The sequence below is a fragment of the Ochotona curzoniae genome, unplaced genomic scaffold (assembly GCF_017591425.1).
Source record: "Ochotona curzoniae isolate NIBS_2020 unplaced genomic scaffold, NIBS_Ocur_1.0 scaffold_3208, whole genome shotgun sequence".
Lineage (NCBI taxonomy): Eukaryota > Metazoa > Chordata > Mammalia > Lagomorpha > Ochotonidae > Ochotona > Ochotona curzoniae.
Window position 1 is genome coordinate 17,982,530 of NW_024467106.1, and position 22,877 is coordinate 18,005,406.

At 42.6% G+C, this 22,877-nt stretch overlaps 1 protein-coding gene across 2 annotated transcripts in view; it reads left to right on the forward strand.

Moving 5' to 3' along the window:
* Window positions 1-22,877, forward strand: part of PTBP3 (polypyrimidine tract binding protein 3) — an 83,722-nt gene that overhangs the window by 33,019 nt on the left and 27,826 nt on the right. For both annotated transcript variants that reach the window (XM_040963177.1, XM_040963176.1), the window contains exons 2-3: window positions 526-607; window positions 18,041-18,210. In XM_040963177.1, coding sequence (XP_040819111.1) covers window positions 577-607; window positions 18,041-18,210 — 201 coding nt within the window. In that variant the 5' untranslated portion in view covers window positions 526-576. The remainder of the gene's footprint in view (window positions 1-525; window positions 608-18,040; window positions 18,211-22,877) is intronic.

Genomic DNA, 22,877 nt, shown 5'->3' on the forward strand with positions numbered 1-22,877 from the left:
GCTCCTGCCTTTGGCCTAGCCCAGCCCCACCTGCTGTAGGCTTTGGGGATGGAGGGAGCAATTGCAGATGAAGCATCTCTTGAGTAGATAAAAATAAATAAGCGTTTTTTTTTTTTTTTTAAAGAAAATCTTTGGTTTTGAGGTTAGAATTCTTTTAAGGAAAGCCACATAATTATCTGCATGCAAATATATACGATAGAAACAATGTAATGCTTTAATTGTGTTTTGGTATTTTAAACATAACATTTTAAGGGACTGATTTTGGTCAGAAAGGGTTGCAAGATTCTGTCCCCACTAATACAGTAATGGTTCTGATTTTTTTTTTCTTTCTACCAGTCATGTGGACGTGTTGTTAACTTTTCCAGACAAAATTTTTCCATCTTTAGATTTTGTGAGTCTCAGGAATTTCCCCTTAAACATCACTACAGTAAGATGAAGTAATATTAACTTTTAATATTTTAGCAACAAACATGGATCATTATTTAAAACGTGTTTTATTAATTGAACATTGGTTTTGCTTTTCAGCGGGGATCTGATGAGCTCCTTTCTTCTGGCTTCATCAGTGGACCGTTTACCATGAACAGTTCTACTCCTGCAGGCGTGTATGGTGAGTTTATGTGGTTTTTTTTTTTTTTCAATTTTTTTTTCTCTGTAACCTTCAAGATTTTTAAATAAGCTCTTATTTTGCATATTTTATAAACATGTGAAATGTCACTGTTTATTATAATAAAAACTAGGGTGGATCTTGTGGTGTTGCAGGCAAAGCCCGTGACGTCAGCATCCTGTGTGGGCACCGGTTTTTTGCTTTGTTTTTTCTTGTCTTGTTTTTTAATATTTATTTTATTTGAAAGGCAGAGTTGTAGAGGCAGTGATAGAGAGCTTCCATTCCGGCCAGCCCTGGCTGCCACTGACATGTGGAGAGTAAACCAAAGGATGAAAGACTTGTCTACTTTCACCTAACTCTTTCAAATAAATTAGTCTTGCCAAGAAAGAAAGAAAAAAAAAAAAAAGAATGATGCTAACCTTTGTTGCGATGCATAGTAAAACACCCTGTTTGCCCACAGGGGCGGGGGAATCATTGGATCTAGCCCTACAAAGACAACTGTAGTGGGACGCCAGTAAATCTACAGCAGGCTTGCTTTTTTAAAAAATTAATTTAATATATCAGATTTTCAGGGTCACAACAAACACAGGATGATTACTACAATATGATTCTCATCAATTTTCATGTTAATGTGATATTAATACAGAAACATTTAATGTGGTTAGTAATGAAAAATAATTCTGAGAATATTTTCCTTCCTCTCTACTTTCTCTGTTTTCTTAATTTTTTATAGCATTTGGAATTTGCATTATATTTAAAGGCTTAATGTTCCATAAAATAGAGCTCAGTAAATAAAAAGTAAATAGGTCCTAGTTCAGTGAAAATATAGGCAAGTGCTATAAACACTAAACAAATGAAGACAATTTCATGTAATACAGTAAATTTTTAATTAATCACAGGTAATTAAAACTGAGATAGTATATCATACTTAACATTGATGGACAAAAATAAAGTTTGGGAAAAATTTATTTCCAGCAATTTTGTGTTTTTTAATTTGGTTTTTAGTCTTAGCCCATATGTGTAAGGGAGAATGCGTGCTATTTGTTGTTTTGTGTCTGGCTTACTTCATTCCACTTGGTGTTCTAAAGTTGCATTTACTTTGATGCAGATGGTAGAATTCTTCTTTCTTTAATGAAGAAGAGTTTTTTGAAGTTTATGTATTTTTTGTTTTAAAAGCAAAGTTACACACGGTGAGATCTTTCATCTGCTTATTTACTCCCCAAATAGCCACATTAGCCAGAGCTGGGATGGTCTGAAGCCAGGTACCAGGAACTTCTTCTGGGTCTCCCATATGGGCACAGGGGTTCAAGGATTTGAACCACTATCCATTCCATTCACACGCACATTAGCAGGGTGCTGAATTGAATATGGAGCAGCCAGAACTTAAATTAGTGCCCACATGGGGTGCCAGTGTAACAGAGGCTTAACCTGCATGTTGACCCCACATTTCATTCATTTCTTTTTTTTTTTTTTTACAGCTGGATGATGTTCCATGTGTGTACACACATACACGCACACAAACACACACACAATGTTTTTTTATCCATTCATCTGATGCTGGGTGCTTTTGTTGATTCTGTATTTCAGCTGTTGTGAATAGTGCTGCTATAAACATGATGCTGAAGGTATCTCTGAAACTGTGTTCATGTCTTTTGGGTATATACCCAGTACTGGGGTTGTTGGATCATATTGTAAGCTTATTTCTGCTTTGTTTTGCTTGTTTGATTTATTTATTGTTATTGAAAAGTCAGATTTACAGAGAGAAAGATCTTCCATTTTCTGGTTCACTCCCCAAGTGGCCGCAACAGCCGGAGCTCAGCTGATCCAAAGCCAGGAGCCAGGAACTTCCTCCAGGTCTTCCACACGGATGAAGGGTCCCAAGGCTTTGGGCCATCCTTGATTGCTTTTCCAGGCCCCAAGGAGGAAGCTGGATGGGAAGTGGAGCAGCCAGGATATAAGCTGGTGCCCATATGGGATCCCTGTACATGCAAAGCAAGGAGTTTAGCCACTAGGCTACCACACTGGGCCCTATGTCTGGTTTTTTTTTTTAAAGACATTTTCATATTCTACAGTGGCTGTACTAATTTACATTCATATTTTTGCATCCATTTGTTTCTTTTGGATTTTAGCCATTTGGACAGATGTCATAAATATACAAATGTCTGTTGGCATAAAAAAGGTTCCCCATCCTAGTCTCATCTCCCTCGTTTTAAAGCATTCATTTGAATCTAGTTCATGGATTCCTGTTTTGATTGATGTTCTTCATGTGGCACAGTGGCGATAAAACAATTATCAATAGATTGTAGTGTTGTGGCATAAGAGATTAGGGGATGGCCCAAGCTCTAGGTTCCCGGCTTCCGTGTGGAAGATCAAGACGGAGCTCCTGGCTTCTGGCTGTGTTCTGATTCCCGCTGCTCTGGCCATTCAGGGAGTGACCCAACAGATGGAAAAGCTCTGTCTACTTTACTCTGTTTTCCCTCCGCCTTCTCTTCACAATTCTGCCTCTCAAATAAGTATGTTCTACCTTTTTAATAAATGAAGCTTTATAAAAGCTTATTGATATGTTGGTTGTAGTTATGTTCAGTGAAAGAGTTAAAATATATTGAATAATGATGGGCTTCGAATAAACATTAGCACAATGACTACATGATTTTTTTAAAAAAAAAAGATTTATTTTATTTTTATTGGAAAATCAGATGTACAGAGAGGAGAGACAGAAAGGAAGATCTTCTGTCCAATGGTTCACTCCCAAGTGATTGCAATGGCCAGTGCTGCACCGATCTGAAGCCAGGAGCCAGGAGCCAGGAACTTCTTCCAGGTCTCCCATGTGGGTGCGGATCCCAGGGCTTTGGGCCATCCTTGATGGCTTTCCCAGGCCACAAGCAGAGAGCTGGATGGGATGTGGAGCAGCTGGGATTAGAACCGGCGCCCATATGGGATCCTGGCGCATTCAAGGTGACAACTTTTAGCCACTAGGCCACGGCGCTGGGCCCAACTACATGATTTTTAAAACTTGAAATATAACCCACAAATCATAAAAATTATTCAAAAGAATAAAATTCTTGGAGAGGAAGCAATTAGGCTATAATCCTTATAAGGAGTGGAAACTTAATGCAAGTACAGTGGAGAGAATTGGAGGACTTGTAGAAGATAAAATTGCTAGTAAGTAGTGATTGAATGTTCAATCGCCAGTTTTTACATTTGTGTTTGGGTAACTGGATAGGGAAATAGTGGTGTTATTCATTTCTACCAGAGCAAGCAAAGGGTTAGACAACATGGTAGGCTTAAATTTGTGTATACTGAGTTTGGGGTTCCTGTGGAATTTGAAATGGAAACATATAGGCAGTGTGTTCCTAGTCTCAATTTCAAGAAAAATATGTGGTAACCAGTATTATTCATACTTTACATCTGAAGCTATGGGAATGGAGAGTGTTAGAAAAAGTACAGGTTTTTTCCAGATGTTTTGGGGGTTGTAGAAAGTTAAGGGGTGAATGAAATGAACCTTTTCCCATGAATTTACATAGTATTTCAGAAAGTAAAACGCCTCTTATGTGAGAACCTTGTAAGAGAAGTGGACCAGGTTAAGGTTAGGTAAGAAAATGAAAAGAAATTTACTCTAGAAATTAAGAATGCATGGGAATTATCCAACCTCATCTGTTCTAAAGGACTAAGTAGGAGGATTTTGTAGGCACTGCAGCAGCAGCAGATTTGTTCATGTGAAAGCATGCTGGCTAATGAGAGCAGGAAATTAGAGCCGACTATGCAAACTTGAGCTCACATTAGAAAAACCCAGCTTGTTAAAGCACGATTGCCGAATCCACCCCCAGCATTTCTAATTTAGGATGTCTAGGGTAAGTCCTGAAAATTTGCATTTCCACAAGTTTCCATAATGCCTATTTTGCGATTTGTGGAGCCATACCTTGAGAACTGCCATGAAAAGATAGGCTGGAATCTGAAGTTCATACACCTGGATGTTCTCTTGACATGTGGGTGCTTTTTCCTTTTAAAATTTATTTGAAAGGTAGAGATCCTGAGAGAAAATTTTCTACTGCTTCATTCCCCCAAATGGCTGCAACAGTGGGGCTCGGCCAGGTGAGGAGCCTCAGCCAGCGGCTGACAGGGCTCCCGTTACTTACGCCATTGTCTGCTGCTCCCAGGCACAGGAGCAGGGAGTTGGATTGGAAACGGGGCAGCTAGGACACACACTAGCAAGATGCCAGTGTCACCGGTGGCGACTCTTCCTGCCACTCCAGCAGCTTAACTACTACATTGCTTTTTTTTTTTTTTTTTTTTTTTTTAGCTGGTTTTTAAATTTTTTTTTTTTTCTTTAAGAGGCAGGGACACAGAAAATTCCCCTCCCCTTGTATATTTCCTTAATGATGTCAGCTAGCACTGGTTGGCACCAGAACTGGAGTCAAGAACTAAGTCCAGGACTCCTGTTTAAATACCAGGGACCCAATCACTCGAACCTCATAGAATCTACATTAGCAGGAACATGGAATCAGAAGTGAAGTTGGGTATTGAACCCAGATTCTCCCATATGGGACACAGGCATCCTAATCGGCATCTTTACTGCCTGACCAAATGCCTTTGTGCAGGATTTCTTGATTCACTCATTGTCTGCTCATTTTTGATTTACCTTTTAAGAAGATTTATACTGTTTATTTGTAAGTTACAGAGAGGAAAACAAAGAGATCTTCTGGGTCCAGCGTGATAGTCTAGTGGCTAAAGTTCTCGCCTTGTATGTCCTGGGATCCCATATGGGCAGTCGGTTCATATCCTGGCTGTTCCACTTCCTTTCCAGCTCTCTGTTTGTGGTCTGGGAAAGCAAAAGAGGACAGCCCAAAGCCTTAGAACCCTGCACCTGTGTTGAAGACCCAGAAGAAACTTCTGGCTCCTGGCTTCAGATGGGCTCAGCTCCAGCCGTGTGGCCACTTGGGAAGTGGACCAGTGGATAAAGTATCTTTCTTTCTCTCCTTCTCTCTGTAAATCTGACTTTCCACTAGTTTTTGATTGTGAGGTAATTATTTAAAAAAAAAGATGGGGATCCAGCGCCGTGGCCTAGTGGCTAAAGTCCTCACCCTGAATGCACCAGGATCCCATATGGGTACTGGTTTAATCCAGGCAGCCCCATTTTCTATCCAGCTCCCTGCTTGTGGCCTGGGAAAGCAGTCGAGGATGGCCCAAAGCCTTGGGACCCTGCACCCGTGTGGGAGACCTGGAGGAGGCTCCTGGCTCCTGACTTTGCATCGGCACAGCACCAGCCATTGCGCTCACTTGGGGAGGGAATCATTGGACGGGAGATCTTCTTGTCTCTCCTCCTCTGTATATCTGACTTTGCAATAAAAATAAATAAATCTTTAAAAAAAAATTTGTTCTTAATATTGTTGACATGGTTGAGAGGGATGTATGCCCTTCTAGGCCTTTGGCTAGTGTGGGGAGGGTTAGGCACAGAGGGAGGTGCGTGGGACACATGCCGCAGTCTGTGCTTTTTAATCCTGTGTCCACAGTGCTGGAGAGGGGCCGTTCTCTGATGACGCTCTGGAGAGCTGTGGATTAGGAGGATGTTTTGAGGGTGTTACTTGAGTTTGATAGTTGTGAGGAGTTGTTGCTTTTGTTGCTCCGGGGTTGATAAGATCCTTCCAAGAGATGTTCTTCCAAAGGAATAAGTCCAGTTAGTGCATGCACAGACCCAGGAACGTGCTGCAAGGCTTGGCCAGTGGAATTCTCCCCCCTGTTTTGCTTTCCATTCTCTGATGAGGCAGCTGCTGTTCCCTGCTGGTCTCGGTGAGCTGGCCTTCATGCCTCCCTTGTGCATCTGGATGTGCTGTGCTCTGCACAGGCATCAGCAACTGAGGAGGCGCCGTCTCAGAACAGGCACTGCAAGGTCACAACATGCATTCTGTGATTTTCCTGTGGCCAGGGTCTGAGTCCATCAGCCTAGTTGGGGTGATCTCAGACTTGACTTATGTGTGCCAGTCAGTGCAGGGTCTTGTGTGGTCTGTCACCTCTACCAGCCAACATACATGCCAAAGAATGCAGCTTGTTCAGTTGTTCCTCAGCCACATGCCTCATAATGTGAGATGGGTGCTACCGTCCAGCCCAGTCAGCCTGCCACAGACCAGGTCATTACACATACCAGCAGCTTCTGCAGCCTAGTCAGAGTGACCTCTAAGAACCCCTTTGAGGCCTGCTCTCAGTCCTGGTTTTTGTGTATGCCAGCCTCTGCTATAGCTTGGTACAGCCCAGACCACATCATGCTCTTGTGCACATGGGTGGTGTAGCTTAGCTCAGCCCGATCCATCCCCAGACCCAGCCCTCACACGTGCCAGCAGGCGCTGCTGCCTTGTCTAGTCCATCCCAGTCATGGTGCTGCCTTGTCTAGCCCACCCCATTGCTGGTTCTTAAGCTCAACACTGGTAGTACTGCCTAGTAGGGGAGTGCTGACTATTCTTGCCAGGAGGTACTGTGGTCCAGCCTGACATGACTCACATCTCGTCCCAGTACTTGTTAGCTGTTGAGGTGACCTAGGTTGGGTGGCCTGCTCCCTTTCTGGCTGATCTGCGCATCACTGGGTGCATCAACATAGCCGAGCCTGACCCACCCCAAGACCAGCTCAACCTCAAACCCCGCTATTGTACTCACCAAATGGAAGCAGCAGCCCAGCAGCGGAGTCCCTGAAGTTTCCTTACCCAGTCAACTTCCACCCCAGGTCTTGAGTATGTTAGCCGGTACTGTGGCCCAGTCTGAGATGGTCCACACCCAGTCTTGGCATTCACCAGCAGGTGCTGTAGCCTGGCCCACCCCCAGCCCTCATGTGAATTGGTGAATGTTGTGGTCCAACTTAGCCTGGTCTGTACTCGGTCCTGGCTCACTCAGCCAGTGTATGCTGTGGACTGACTATGCCTGGGCTGCCCCCAGACCCAGCTCACACATATGTCAAAGTTTGCTGGAGCTGTGGACTAGTAGGGGAGTTCCCAAGTCTCTCCACCAAGCCTGTGCCCAGCCCTGGATCCTACATGTACCATTGGGGGACAGTGGCCATGTTTGGTATGGTCTGCACTCAGTCTTCATCCTTGCATACGCTGGCACGTGCTACAGCCTGGCCCCACCTGTCCTTTTCCCAGCCCCAGTCCCCATAGGTGTCAGGTGAGTTCCATGGTCCAGCCTAGATTTGCCCGACACCACTCCCAGCTCTCTGCGCAACCTGGCAAGTGCTGCAGTCCCACAGAGGTAGACTTGCAATTCCCTTATAGAAACTGTCTCCAGATTCGGTTCTTTGTTTTCTGGTGGATGCTGTGGTCCAGCCTGACTTGGCCCACCCCCTGCTATGGCACTAAGCTGTAGGATACTGTAGTCGAGCCCAGCAGGCATGTGCCACAGTACAAACTTTGTGAGCACCAACTGGAGGTATGTGATGCTGTTTAGCCTAGCCCAGTTTTCTCATGTGGGAGAGTGACTCAGGCCAAGACACTCAAAATACTGTTTGGTTTCCCTTGTCTAAACCATTCTCTCAATTCCTTGTCTACCTGCGAGTGCAGTGGCCTGATCTTTGGAAGACCTCAGAAGTGATTCATTCTCTGTCAAACACGTCCTCAACCATTGCTACTCCAGTACGTCCCCAGACCCCCCTTCCCTGGGCAATCTGCAAAGCTCTCTTCCTGCTCCCCTGGCTCCACCACCTACTCCACAAGCAAAGAAAAGGGGAGGGGGGAAACCAAAAAAAGGAAGAAAGAAAAGAATAATAAGCAACTATGCTGGCATACTGGCATAGTTAGCACAAATTTTCCGTTAACCAGGCCCACAATGCCCACCAACTATCTACTGCTTTTCTTCTCTCGGCGTAACAGTTGCCTAAGTAGCAGGCAACCTAAGTCTTTTCCTGCAGCTGGGGGATTGTGAGGCAATCTTTAGTGAATTGTCTGTTTCTTCTCTGAAAGAAATCTTGGGATGCTCTTGTGTGTTTACTCTCCTTGCCTTTGTACTATAGCATACATTATCTAATGTGTTTGCCAGTTTATTGCCTTGGGGACTCTTGTTGCAAAAGAGAAAATTTAGAATCCAAACTTTCATTCTTCCCTGAAGAAAGACAAGAGTCCTTTGCCCAAACCTACAATGCCATGATATACGTCAATAGCAGAAAGTTAAAACATGTAACTCTTTTTTTTAGGATTTATTTTTATTTTTATTACTAAGTCAGATATACAGAGAGGAGGAGAGACAGAGAGGAAGATCTTCCCATCCGATGGTTTACTCCCCAAGCAGCCGCAATGGCTAGAGCTGCGCCAACCCAAAGCCAGGAGCCTCCTCCAGATCTCGCACACAGGTGCAGGGTCCCAATGCTTTGGGCCGTCCTTGATTGCTTTCCCAGACCACAAGCAGGGAGCTAGATGGAAAGTGGGGCTGCCTGGATTAGAACCTGTGCCTGTATGGGATCCTGGCGCATTCAAAGCAAGGACTTTGACCACTAGGCCATGGCACCGGGCCCAAAACATGTAACTCTTACTAGAGGACTGTACTACTGTGGTAATATGGGAGAAAATAGTGGGAGAGGAAATTGGGAAAGGAGGGGTAAATCCCTATACCTGCAAAATTGTACATGGAAAATAAGATTAATGAATATTTTGAAAGAAATACTTCCTTGTTAATTGCATCTGGTTCGTTGTGACTTTCACTGAAGACGTGCAGCCCTGGAAGACACTCATTTTCATTATGGGGGAAGGGAGGTACAGGGAGGTTGGCCTTTAAGCAACAGTGCAGCAACTGGACTCTTACAAACAGGCTTAAAACCCGAAGTGCCCGTCATGTTCTTGGATACGTCATGGTACCTATTAGATTCTCTAATTGCTGTTAGGAGCTGGACATCTCACTCTGTCGTTTCTGAGATCACTTACGCGTTTGAAACCCTGGGAGGCAGGGCAGATTTACGGTGCAGTGAGCTGAGTTGCTGTGGAGTATCCCATCTTAGCACTACTGTAGTTGTGGCTGCCCCACTGCCAGGCCAGCTCCCTGCTGCTGTGCCTGGGAAGGCAGAGAGCACGGCCCACGTGTTTAGTTCCTGCCAGTGACTTCCGAGATGCAGGTGGCGTTTGGGCCTCTCTGCCTCCTCCTCGGCCAAGTGTGAGCTTTGTGGCCTTTTTGGAAATGAACCAACGGATGAAAGATATTTCTCAATCTCTCTGTACTTCTCCCTCTCAGGTTCAAGTAAATAAATACTAAAAACCTTCTAAAATCAGTTACTCTGTATGCAATTCTCACAATTTCAAAAGTAGGGAATTTGGGTATTTTGTTAGTTGACTACATTAAATAAGCATTTCTGGGTTATTTTCAGAAAATTACAATAAAAAATAAGAGGGCTTATTTACAGAAGCAGTTAATATGTCCATAAGAATATTTGTATTTACTGGTTTTTTTTCAAATAAATGAAGTTATTTCATTTCTTTTTCTAAAGACCTATGTATTTTCATTGGAAAGTCAGATATGCAGTGAGGAAGAGTGACAGGAAGATCCTCTGTCCACTGATTCACCATGTACATTAAATGAAGTGTATGAAGCTTTACCTTGCTTTCCTTCCATTATTTTATGACTAAGTACCCCTAGTTCTCATTCTCAATACCAATTTAAATATTGTGAAATTTTCATTTTATATAATTATTTTTTAAAATTTATTTTTATTACAAAGTGATACATACAGAGAGGAGGAGAGACAGAAAGGAAGATTTTCCATCTGATGATTCACTCTCCAAGTAAGCGCAAGGGCCGATGCTGTTCTGATCTCGAGCCAGGAGCCAGGAATTTCCTCTAGGTCTCCCACATGGGTGCAGGGTCCCAAAACTTTGGGCCGTCCTCAACTGCTTTCCCAGGCCACAAGGAGGGAGCTGGATGGGAAGTAGAGCTGCTGGGACTAGAACTAATGCCTATGTGGAATCCCGGCGCTTTCAAGGCGAGTACTTTAGCTGCTAGGCCATGGCGCCGGGCCCTACATAATTATTATTTAATTAAGCTGTAACTTAAATGAATAAAAGCACTTTATTATTGATTATAATTTAAATAGGAAAATTTGCGTTTGGAGAAGACTAAAAACTGAGGCATTTGAGTGAAAGCTTTATTGCTGTTTGATTTTTTTGTTGTTTTTCTTTGATTTCCCCGGTAGACTAAGGTAGAGTGGAATGACTTTAAGGAAACTTTTTAAAGATTTATTTTATTTTTTTATTGGAAAGTCACATATACAGAGAGAAGAGACAGAGAGGAAGATCTTTCATTCATTGATTCACTCCCCAAGCGGCCCTAATGGCCAGAGCTGAGCCAATCCAAAACCAGGAACCAGGAGCCTCTTCTGGGTCTCCCACGCAGGTGCAGGGTCCCAAGGCTTTGGGCCGCCCTCTGCTGCTTTCCCAGGCCACAAGAAGGGCTCGGATGGAAAGCGGGACTGCTGCGATATGAACCAGCACCCATATGGGAGTCAAGGCATTCAAGGCAAGGACTTGAGTTGCTAGGCTACCACGCTAGTCCCAAGGAAACTTCTTAAAGATTCTTCTGATTCCTGAATCTTATTTTCTATTTCTCTAACTCTGCAGTTCATAGTTTTTGTATCACTCTTTATGATTTTCATTTTCTAATCTTGCTTCAGTCTCTACTTAGTTGTGTTACAGGGGTTTCTTGTACTGTGTGATTTCGTCTGCATTTCTTAAACATTTTGATGAATAATTACTTTTGATTAGGACACTTGATAATTGTTCTTACCAAAGTATTTATAAGCTGTTAATATGAATGGGGTTTTTTTGTTTTGCAAAAAGCCTAAGTTTAAAAAATGTAAATTTGAAATTCCCCTAAGTCATACTTTACATTTTTGGAACAGGTTTTGTGTTAAATGAGGATACAAATAACAGTGGCCTAAGCAAAGTAAAAGATTGCTTATTTGGAACCCCTTTCAACATGTTCTGAAGTAACAGCATCCATGTACATGCATGTTATCTGTTTCTGGCTTGCTGGTTGGTCTGAGATGGTGGTTAAAGGTCCCGGGCACAAGAACAAGTGGACGAGGAAACAGAGGCCGCTGAGCCAGGACGACATTGGTGGGCAAAAGCTGAGCACGGTGTCTTTGCCCACCTCTTATGTACTCAGTCACAGTCTTTGCTGCTTAGAACAATAGTAAGATGAGTCTTTTTTATCTCTGACCTGTGTGGTGATTCTGTGAAGGAAGCAATACATGTTGAAACACAAGTTTGTGTTCTCTGCCATAAGCTAGTAAACCCTGACCCCGGTTCCATAATATGCACTCATTTCTCTCATCAGTTAATGTAATACTTGACTATGGATAGCAAGAAATACATTAAAATACTTTTTTAAAAAGGTTTATTTTTATTGCAAAATCAGATGTACAATGAGGAGGTGAGACAGAGAGGAAAATATTGCGTCCATTGATTCGTTTTCCAAGTGGTTGCAATGGCCAGAGCTGAGCCGATCTGAAGCCAGGAGCCTGGAGACCCCTCTGGGTTTCTGATGTGGGTACAGGGTCCCAAGGCTTTGGGCTGTCCTCGACTTTTTTCCCAGGCCACAAATAGGGAGCTCGATGGGAAGCTGAGCTGCCGGGATTAGAATCGGCAGCCATCTCGGATCCCAGCACGTTTAAGGCGAGGGCTTTAGCCACTCGACCACAGGGCTGGGTCCCTTTAAAATACTTTTAAATAAGAGTAGGAAGAAATTAAATACTACTTATCCAAAGTAAGACTCACCAAATAGCTAAACAATACCTTAAGTTAATTGGGAGAATTTAAAGAAAATTGATCTGAAGTCTTGATGCTTAGCATCAAGTAAAGTTTATGACTTGAATTTTGAAAAAGAACTTTTCAGTCATGTTGGAGTATCGAGGACTAGATTGACTTTGCTGTTAGTTTTAGGCAGTGGACAACAGGTGTAACAAGCTTGTGATCTCAGAAGGGAATAAGATGAAATGAACCCTTGTGAGTCACCATAGCTACCTTCTTTCCTTCCTTCCTTTCAAGAGTTATTTATTTTTTTATTGGAAGGGCAGATATACAGAGAAGGAGATACAGAGGGAAAGATCTTCCATCTACTGGTTCACTCCCCAAGTGGGCCACAATGGCCAAAGATGAGCCATTCCGATGCCAGGAGCCAGGAGTTTCTTTCATGTCTCCCATGTGGGTACAGGGTCCCAAGTCTTTGAGCTGTCCTCGACTGCTTTCCCAGGCCACAGGCAGGAAGCTGGAAGGGAATTGGAACAGCCAGGACAGAAACCAGCACCCACATAGGATCTCAGAATGGCCACGGTAATGACTTTAGCTGCTAGGCTATCACGTCCAGCCCACGGCTTCATTTCTAAACTGTGCAAGGAGAGGGTGGCAGAACTCAAGCACTACAGAATTTTCTAGTTGAAGAGATAGAGATCCAAGTTTGGGAAGGCTGAGGCAGCTGGAAGTGATAGAAGGCAGAATATGGCAGAGAAGGAAGATACAGGGATGTTTGAGTGCTGTAATAGAGAGTCCTTGCTGGTTCCAGGCACAAGGGACTTTTGACACGAGAACAGTAGGGCTAACCTTAGCTTTAGCATAAGAGTTATTACTCTGCCTTCGTTCTGGTGAAATCTAGAGCTGGGCTTTAAAATTACCTAGCTGAACTAAAAGTAACATCTTAAAAACAAGATCTGACACTTTAAAGGAATAAAACAAATTCTACTGCTTATGGTGTCAAGCATCTAATCAAAAGCTGTTATACATGGAAAAGGCTATGAAAATATGACTGCTCATAATAACTAGCAGAAAAATCAGTCAATAGAAATAGATCTGGAAACTGACAGAAGTGATGAATTTAGCAGCTACAGACTTTGAGACCTCTAGGCAAAGAATGTTTAACTGTTTTCAGAAGAAAAATGAACACAGTCAAACAACTGAGAGATAATCAAGTGGGACTTGTGGAGGTTAACGTACTAAGTGCCTGGGATGACACCCTTAGTACATCATATTCTACTGCATGGTAAAGCTTACAGAAAAAACACTGGAGATGACATAAACTATTTAGTGACCAAACAGCTGAAACACAGGTAAGTGAGGTCCCAAGTGGTAAAAGTAGCTTGGGGGAAGCAAAAGTGTTTCAGAAGAAATAATGACCAAAAATGGTCCAAATGTAGTAGTAACCATGGAGCCACATTCCAGGCTCAGTGAACCACAGACAGTGTAAACACAAGAAGAACCACACCGTAGTCAAATTGTTGATACCTGGGAATACAAAGCAAATCTTAAAAATAGCTTGAGGGATAAGGAGAGGTGAAATCGTATTTCATTCAAAGGAGCAAAGTTAACCAGGGAGAGATTTTCTTGCTTGAAACTCTGTAAGCCCAAGGACAATGGAGATAAATCAATTGATTGCTGGAGGAATATACAATCTAGAATTTTATACAGAATTTAAAGTTGAAGTCAAATGCAATTTTCTTTCAGGTGAACTAAGATTGATATTTGTTAACCCAGAGTTCCTTTTTACAAAGTGGTAAAGGAATTATTCAAATTTGAGGAAAGTGATGTTACTATTACATAGAAACGTGGATGTATACAGAGTGACAAGTTTATAGGCATATGATTTCCCTCTTGTTTAATTTAAAAGATTATTGATTTTGTGTAAAGCATGACAGTATTTATTTTGGCTGGTTATAGCATGTGAGAAGAGTGAAACCTATATGAATACCACACATGAGGGAAATAGACATATATGTTAGAAGATTCTTCAGTTCTTCCTGTTTATGTATATATATATGAACATACTTATATGAAGGTACCCTCTGTCAAGTCAGAGATATTGTTAACCTAAAGCAGTCATTTTAAAAAAGTAAATAAAGGCAGAAGGCATAGAATGTAAATAAAACAGAACACGTACCCATAACCCAAAGGAAGGTGGAAAGCAAAGGAACAAATAAGTGAGACAAGTGGAAAACAAACAAAATGATAATTTAAACTATATCAGTAATTTTAAGTGGAAATGGCATGAAGATTTCAATTAAAAACATGTGGATAAAACACTTATTTGTATTTATAAAAGACACATTTTGGGTTCAGCACAGTGTATAGCAAGTTAATCCTTTGCCTGTGGTGCCAGCATCCCTTGTGGGGGCCAGTTTAAATCTTGTCTGTTCCACTTCCAATCCAGCTCCCTGCTGGTGGCCTGGGAGATCAAGGGCAGATGGCCCAAGGCCTTGCCCTAAACCCACGTGGGAGGTGAGGAAGAAGGCCCTGGCTTTTGGCTTCACACTAGCTCCAGCCGTTGTAGCTATTTAGGGAGCAAACTATGAGATGGAAGATTGCTCTCTGTTTCTCTTTTTCTCTGTAACTCTGCCTTTCCAATAAAAATAAACATTTAAAAGAAAAAAAGAATGTTATACTATTACAGTTTGAATTATCTGTGATTACTTTAAAATTTACTGTGTATGGATAGAATGTTCATCTTTGAAGTGTAATGTCGGGTTTTAAAATAAGTACCCATTAAAAGAAACTATTGAAATTATATGAGTAGGGCCCAGCATGATAGCCTAGTGGCTAAAGTCTGCGCCTTGTATGTGCCGGGATCCCAAATGGGCACCAGTATGTTGCGCGACAGCCCCATTTTCCATCCAGCTCCCTGCTTGTGACCTGGGAAAGCAGTCGAGGCCCAAAACCTTGGGATCTTGCAACTTGGGAGACCTGGAAAAGGTTCCAGGCTCCTGGCATCGGATCAGCTCAGCTCCGGCCATTGTGTCCACTGGGGAGTGAATCATCAGACGTAAAAATCTTCCTCTCTGTCTCTCCTCCCCCTGTATATCTGACTTTGCAATAAAAATAAAATAAATCTTTAAAAAAAAAAAGGTGAAAACAAAAGATCAGTGACATAGAAAGCAGTATAGAAACATTAGAGAAATAGTCATGTCGTATTTATCCAGTAAAAATAATAACACTTTTAGGCACACCAATAAAAAAGAGGAAAGACACCAATCACCGTTATTGGAAAGATCCTACAGACATTAAGAGGATATTGTTGGGATGGGCATATGGTACATCAGCTAAGGTGCCATGTAGGCTGTGTTCATCCCGTACCAGAGTGCCTGAATTCAAGGCCTGGTCCATCCTGATTTCAGCTCCTTGCTTATGCACACCTAGAGAGGCAGCCGCTGATGACAGGAGACCCGGATGGGGTGTAGACTCCTGGCTTTAGCATGTCTGGTCTGGCCTAGGACTTCATGGCTTCGTGGGTTTTGGGGGAATGAATCAGCTGGTGGGAACTCTGCATCTTTGTGTCTGTCCGTGTTTGTCTCAAATAAACGTAAAAGTAAAAAAGCTATGGGCCCGGCGCGGTGGCGCAAGTGGTTAAAGGTCCTCGCCTTGCACGCCCGGGATCCCATATCGGCGTCGGTTCTAATCCCGGCAGCCCCGCTTCCCTTCCAGCTCCCTGCCTGTGGCCCGGGAAAGCAGTCGAGGACGGCCCAAAGCTTTGGGAACCTGCACCTGTGTGGGAGACCCAAGAGGCTCCTGGCTTCGGTTCGGCATAGTATCGACCGTTGCAGCTCACTTGGGGAGTGAATCATCGGACGGAAGATCTTCCTCTCTGTCTCTCCTCTCTGTATATCCGCCTTTCCAATAAAAAAAATAATAAAAATAAGTCTTTTTTAAAAAAAAGTAAAAAAGCTATCTTTAAACTAAAATTTGGATGTTTATGGTACTCAAATCTGGCAGTGCAGTGAAAAACTAGAGAGCCAGCATTGTGGTGAAACAGAGAGAGAAAAAGAAATCTTGCATTGTTTATTGGTTTTCTAAATCAATTATAGGGTTGGAGCTTGGCTGGACTTGCGGCCAAGAGACAGGAATTTCCCACGGGTGGAGTCAGGGGTAAGAGCTGGGCCAGCTTGTGCTTTCTCCCACGTGCGTTAGCGGGGATCTGCATTGGAACTGGAGCAGCCAGGACACAAGTGGAGAGTCCAGTTTGGAATCTGGCCTCAAGCCAGGGGTTAACCTGCTGTACTACAGTGCTCTCCTTGATTGTGTTTAATCTAACAGTAAATACAATAAATAAAAAATAAAAATAAATTAGAAATAGTCTCATACTTTAGAAACATACGTATTGTTCTCTGTTCATAACAGAAACTTGAGTATTTTGAGATATAGTCACTCATCACGTAGCACAAGATACAATGTGGAAAATGTGTCCTACGTGATTTCAAATGCATTTTCAGGTAGTTTTGTCATTGTGTGAGCCCCATACAGTGTACATACATAAACCTAGACATGTAGTGTACTATACATCTGGGTTGTGTGGTGTAACACATACCTCCTACCAATTAACTGCAGGCAATTATAGCACAGTGGCATTTGCATAAGTAAACTTATCAAAACATAGTGAATTGATGAGTGAATATAAAGGCAGACCCAGGACATTCAAACACTATTGTAAAATTAACAGTTCAGTGGGCCTGACGTGGTAGTCTAGTGGCTAAAGTCCTTGCCTTGCACACGCTGGGATCCCATGTCGGTGCTGGATTGTGTTCTGGCTACTCCACTTTCCTCCTGCCTGTGGCCTGGGAGGACAGTCAAGGACAGTCCAAAACATTGGGACCCTGGAGACCCAGGGGAGGCTCCTGGCTCTGGAATAGCTTAGCCCCGGCTGTTGTGACTCCTTGGCGGGTGAACCAGTAGATGGAGGGTCTTTCTTTTTATCTCTTCTCTCTATAATTCTGACTAAATAATAATAATAAGTAAAATCTTTTTAAAAAATTTGCCAGCCCAGTACAGGGAGTTTGTTGAAGAAGAGTAGGTCTCTTTGTTTAATAAATTAGTATCGGCTTAGTGTAACCTTTTCACTTTATTTTAGTTTTTAAACCTCTTTTTTTTTTTTTTTTTTTAATAGACACAGAAATGATTAGTCAGATCCTCCGTGGGGTCAGGATGTTCAGTGTCACTGTCTTCTAAGTTCACATCTTACCACACTGCAGGCTCTTCAGGGGCGATAACCTGTGTGCCGCTTTCATCTCTTACGATGGTATTCCCTTATTTCAATATTGCCCGAAGGACCTGTTTCAAGCTGTTGTATAATTTCACTGTAGTCTTACGGACTCAGCCTCATATAGTGGGCATGGTTGTTGCTGGCTGAAATAATTATGTGGTACATGTCTCTGTTTGATACGCTGTGACTTGTTAATCCTAACAGTTTTTGTCAAGTAAAACCTCTGATCTCATTTTTTTGAATGCATTCCCACAGTGAAAAACCAGAAAAATCTGTTCATTAAAAGGTAGTTGGTTTTGTTTTCAATTTCCTCGTTTCCTCCTCCCACTGAGCCCACATAGTTTCTTGAATTGCAAACCCTGAAACTCTTAGGGGATCAAATGTGCCAATATAGCTGATGTAGAATATCTACCTAAATTAGTTTTAGTAATTAAAAAAAATAAAACTTATGTTTTTCAGCTAATGGGAATGACAACAAGAAATTTAAAGGAGATAGACCTCCCTGTTTGCCTTCCCGTGTTCTCCATCTTCGCAAAATTCCATGTGATGTCACCGAAGCAGAGGTCATATCATTAGGCCTACCATTTGGCAAAGTGACTAATCTTTTGATGTTGAAAGGAAAAAGTCAGGTATGTTGTATTTAAAAATTTAACATGGAGTATCTCCAGATATTAGTGTTATTTTCTTGATTTCTTTTTTAATTTTCTAAATCTTGTTTGTTGAATGCACATAAATTGGTGGTTTTGCTTTAGGATTTACTGATTTTAAAGGCAGAGTGACCGAGAGTAACAGCCAGGCTGATACGGGCCAATGCCAGGGACCTGCACTCTGTTCAGGTCTCACGCAGGTGGGGTCCAGGTACTTGACCCTCAGCTGCTGGACCAGAAGCAGAGTAGCTGCAGATTGAACTGGCACTCCAATATCAGATGCAGACACCAGATAGCATCATAAGTGGCTGTGTCAGTGCCCATCTATAAATTAGTGTTCCAAAGAAGTTTTTTGTTTGTTTGTTTGTTTGTTTGTTTGTTTTGTATCAGGCTGGTTTGTAAAAGTAACCTCGTCTATTGTTAGTTGAGTATGCTTATAGTGAGAAAAGGATAAATTATACCAAATTTAGCAAATTAAAGACCAATTGAAATTTTGCAAAAATCTAGATGGAAATGTATAATATGGTCAAAAGTTAAATTCCAATAACTTTTAAAAGTCAAATTGAATTTGAATTGAATTCCAAAAGCAAGCAGCACCTTATTTTGTAAAATGCAGTATGTGTTAAACTGAGCATAGCCAAACCAGTGGTTTTTGTAAGATGCAAACAAGGAAACATGTTTAGTTGCTACAGATCCCTTTTTTCCTTTTTTAAAAGATTTATTTATTTACATTAGGCCGATTTACAGAGAGCAGGAGAGACAAAAATTTTCATCAGCTGGTTCACTCCCCAAATGGCTACAGTGGCCAGAGATGAGCCTTCTGTGGATCTCCTGTGCAGGTGCAGACTCCCAAACTTGGGTCATCTTCCACTCCTTTCCCATGCCAGAAGCACTTGAAGTTCTTCTGGGCCCCTAATTTCTGCAGCCAAATCCTTGTTTCAGCAAAGTTTACCAGAAGCCAAAATGTCAGTCACAGCAAGGTGCTTAGGAGGTCCTTTATTCTCTCAGGGTAGGAACGGGAGAACAGGAAGGGAAACGTCCCTTGCCATGGGTGGCAGGATGGGGGGCTGCCAGGGAAGGGGAAGGGGGCAAAATGGAAGGGGATGAGGGGTTGGAAGCCGGAAAGGGGGAGAAAGGAAGAGGGGCACATGTGGAGGCTCGATTACAAGACCTAGGTTAGATTGAAAGATGTGGGTGGCATGGAGAATTGGAAGGGGGCTGTGGGTGGGTCCCAGGGGGTTGGCACCTGAGATTATCATAGGTGATTGGTAGGTGAGCAAGGATTAGGGGAGGGGCTACAAGAGAATGGTGGGTGAGGTTCTCAGGTAGATGCCTAGAGGTTACATTTCGTTGGTGGATAACCTGCGCGAATTTTGCAAGCAGTGAAAAGGGAAAGCAGGAAGTGGTGCCAGGTCCAGAATGGGATGTTCAAAACATTCCTTGCACCAGTCAGCACCCATATGGGAAGATGGCACTTGCAGGCAGAGGATTAGCCACTGAGCCATTGCATGGCCCAGATCACTTCTCTTTAAGGGTTAAAGCAGAGGGGACTGAGTCCAGTGCAAAGCCTAATGGCTATCACCTTGCTTGCCCTGGAATCCAATATGGGTGCTGCTCCACTTACCTTCTAGCTCTCTACTTGTGGCCTGGAAACGCAGTAGATGGTAGAACAAAGCTTTGGGATCCTGCACCCGCTTGGGAGACCCGGGGTGGTGGGGAGCTCTTGGCTCCTGGCTTTGCATTGGCCCAGTTCCAGCCGTTGCAGTTACTTGGGGGAGTGACCCAAGTATGGATGGAAGATACTTCTTTCTGTAAATCTGCCTTTCCAAAGAAAAGATTAAAAGGAAAATTTTAAAGCAGAGGGGACTTAATTTTCATAAAAGTTTAATTTCCCGATTGAGAGCTGTGACTGGCTTCATGGAAAAAACGATCTCTTTGAGGATTTGCTTTCCCTGCTTAAATTCCATCTTGGTTTGCTCTGGTTCAGTGGGGCCTAGTCCAGGACTGTAGGTGTGTCTTTCATTTGCAAGGTAAGCATGCAATACTTATAAGGCAAAAGCAAACTTTTTTGTCTTCTACTCCCACACAAAATAAGCACAGAAGGCTCCTCTGACTTCACATAGGTGGTGGAGGGACTTCTCCACAGCAACAGGCAACTTTGTAGGAAGCACCCCTGAGACGTTCTGTAAGTCAGTTCAGTTCTGACACTGCCTGCCTGTTGATAAATTGGAGGTCCAGTTCTCAAGGCTGGTCCCTGACCCCCTCTTTAGATGCTGGTCATCCCTCTAACTGGCTATAAATGCTTCTCACAACTCCCTCCTTGGATTGAATTAATCCACTAGGGTAGCTTGACAAAATTCAGGGCCACCAGACTTAAGTTCACTAGTTTATTTTGCAGTGTATTACAAAGCAGCCAGATGAGATGTGTGAGCAGAGAACACAGCTTCCTCACCCTCTCCACCCTTTGTGAGTCTCTGTATGTTCAGTTATCTGCAGTCTCTTCAGATCTTGACATTCTGGGTCCTTATGGAGGCTGGATTACATGGATTTGATTAATTTAATCCTTCACTGCTGATTTAACATTTAGCCAGTTTCCTATCCCCAGGGGTTAGGGGTGGAACTGAAGGTCCCAGCTCTCTAATTAGGCCTTAATCTTTCTGGTCATCAGACCACATCCTGAAGATTGCTGGGGACTTTCCACCTTCAGTCAGCCTCATTAGCATACAGAAAGGCTATCTTTTGTGGAATCCCAAGGATTTGGGGAGTATGGAAGGAATCCTAATAAAACTAAATATGTAATTCACAATAGCAAGCTTATCATGTTGATTTGAGTCATCACATGCTTTCTGGGTCCAACTCGGTGTAGTTCTGCAGTTCATTGTAGTACTCTATTTCTGAGGATTTAGTTGTCCTGAAAGTCCTCTTAAAGCTATACATTTCTGTAAAGAAAAGGACAGCAAATCTGAGCCATAAAGATGATGTTGTCTGTTGAGATACATCCTTTGGATCTTTCTGTTTTACATAAGTAAGTTTAAGAAACACATAGCTGGGCCTGGCACAGTAGCCTAGTGGCTAAAGTCCTCCCCTTGCATGTACTGGGATCCCATGGCGCCAGTCCATGTCCTGGCAACCCTGCTTCCCATCCCACTCCCTGCTTGTGGCCTAGGAAAGCAGTCGAGGATGGCCCAAAGCCTTGGGACCCTGCACCTGTGTGGGAGACCTAGGGGAAGCCCCTGGCTCCTGGCTTCGGATTGGCTCAGCTCTGGCCATTGTGGCCATGTGGGGAGTGAATCAGTGGGTGAAAGAGCTTTCTTTCTGTCTCCTGTAATATCTGACTTTCTAATGGTTTTTAAATTAAAAATTTTTTTTAATCTTAATTAAAAAAAGAAACACATAGCTGCATTTATAATTAACTGAAAAGTGTGAAAGAGACTGAATGACAACCTAATTCAGTGTACCATCTTTTGCAAACTATTTTATTAGTTCATCCATCTAATTCCGGTAAGTTTACTTAAGATCGAGAAAAGTTGAACGTGGTTTAACACTAGGCCCTTGTGCTTGTATATTTACTTTACATTTGTTGAAGATAGTTCAGGCTTACCACTTGGAAGCACATTTTCTGCTGTTGAGAATGACAAGGCTTGTGTAATCTGGAAAGACTCAACACAGCCAGATCTAATGGTTAAGTGGCTTATGAGAAACATAGTAGCTAACTTCCCAGTTTTCCTTGTGTTGTTGATTCTGAGTAAGCTAACTTAATCTGTTAGATTAATTGCTTGTCTTTTGATGAAAAATCCTATTTAGAAGCTATTTCTTTAGAAAAACAATTCAGTGAGAAATTTTAGTGTGAGTCACAAAAACTGCTGGTGGGGCCCAGCACGCCTGGGGAGTGAATCATTGGACGGAAGACCTTCCTCTCTATCTTCTCTGTATATCTGACTTTGTAATAAAAATAAATAAATCTTAAAAAAAAAAAACTGCTTGTGGATAGTGACCCTTCTTGGAGCGTTTGGAAGCGAAGTGTTATCCATGGAGCAATGATCATGTTTTCCAATCTTCATCTGGGTAGTGACTTTGGGTTTTAATCTGCATCCCACGTTTTGAAATACGAACTCTTTGACCAGATGCTTTAGAAAAACGTAAATAATTCATTTTTCGTATCCCATATGGAAAAATGTATTTTTACATTTAAGCTTAGTTGTTACATATTTTCTGTGAAAAGTTCCTATAACTTGAATCATGTATTCCAAAAAATTATAGTTTTTCCTTTATGTGACTTATATTTAAATTGAGTTAGCTGTTAATATTCATCAAGGAATTAGCAGAAATATATTTTCTGCCCAATGTAGTAAGTATTATTAACATTTAAGTTTGTATGTTGAAAAATAATTAAAGCCAGATAGAAAATACTGCTGTTTTGGCCTCAGTACAGTAGCCTAGCGGCTAAAGTTCCCACCTTGCACATGCTGGAATCCCATATGGGTGCTGGTTCATGTCTCGACAGCCCCGCTTCCCATCCAGCTCCCTCCTTGAGGCCCGGGAAAGCAGTGGAAGAGAGCCCCCAAGCCTTGGGACCCTGCACCCACATGGGAGACCTGGAGGAGGCTCTGGGCTCCTGGCTTTGGATCGCCTCCGCTCTGGCCATTGTG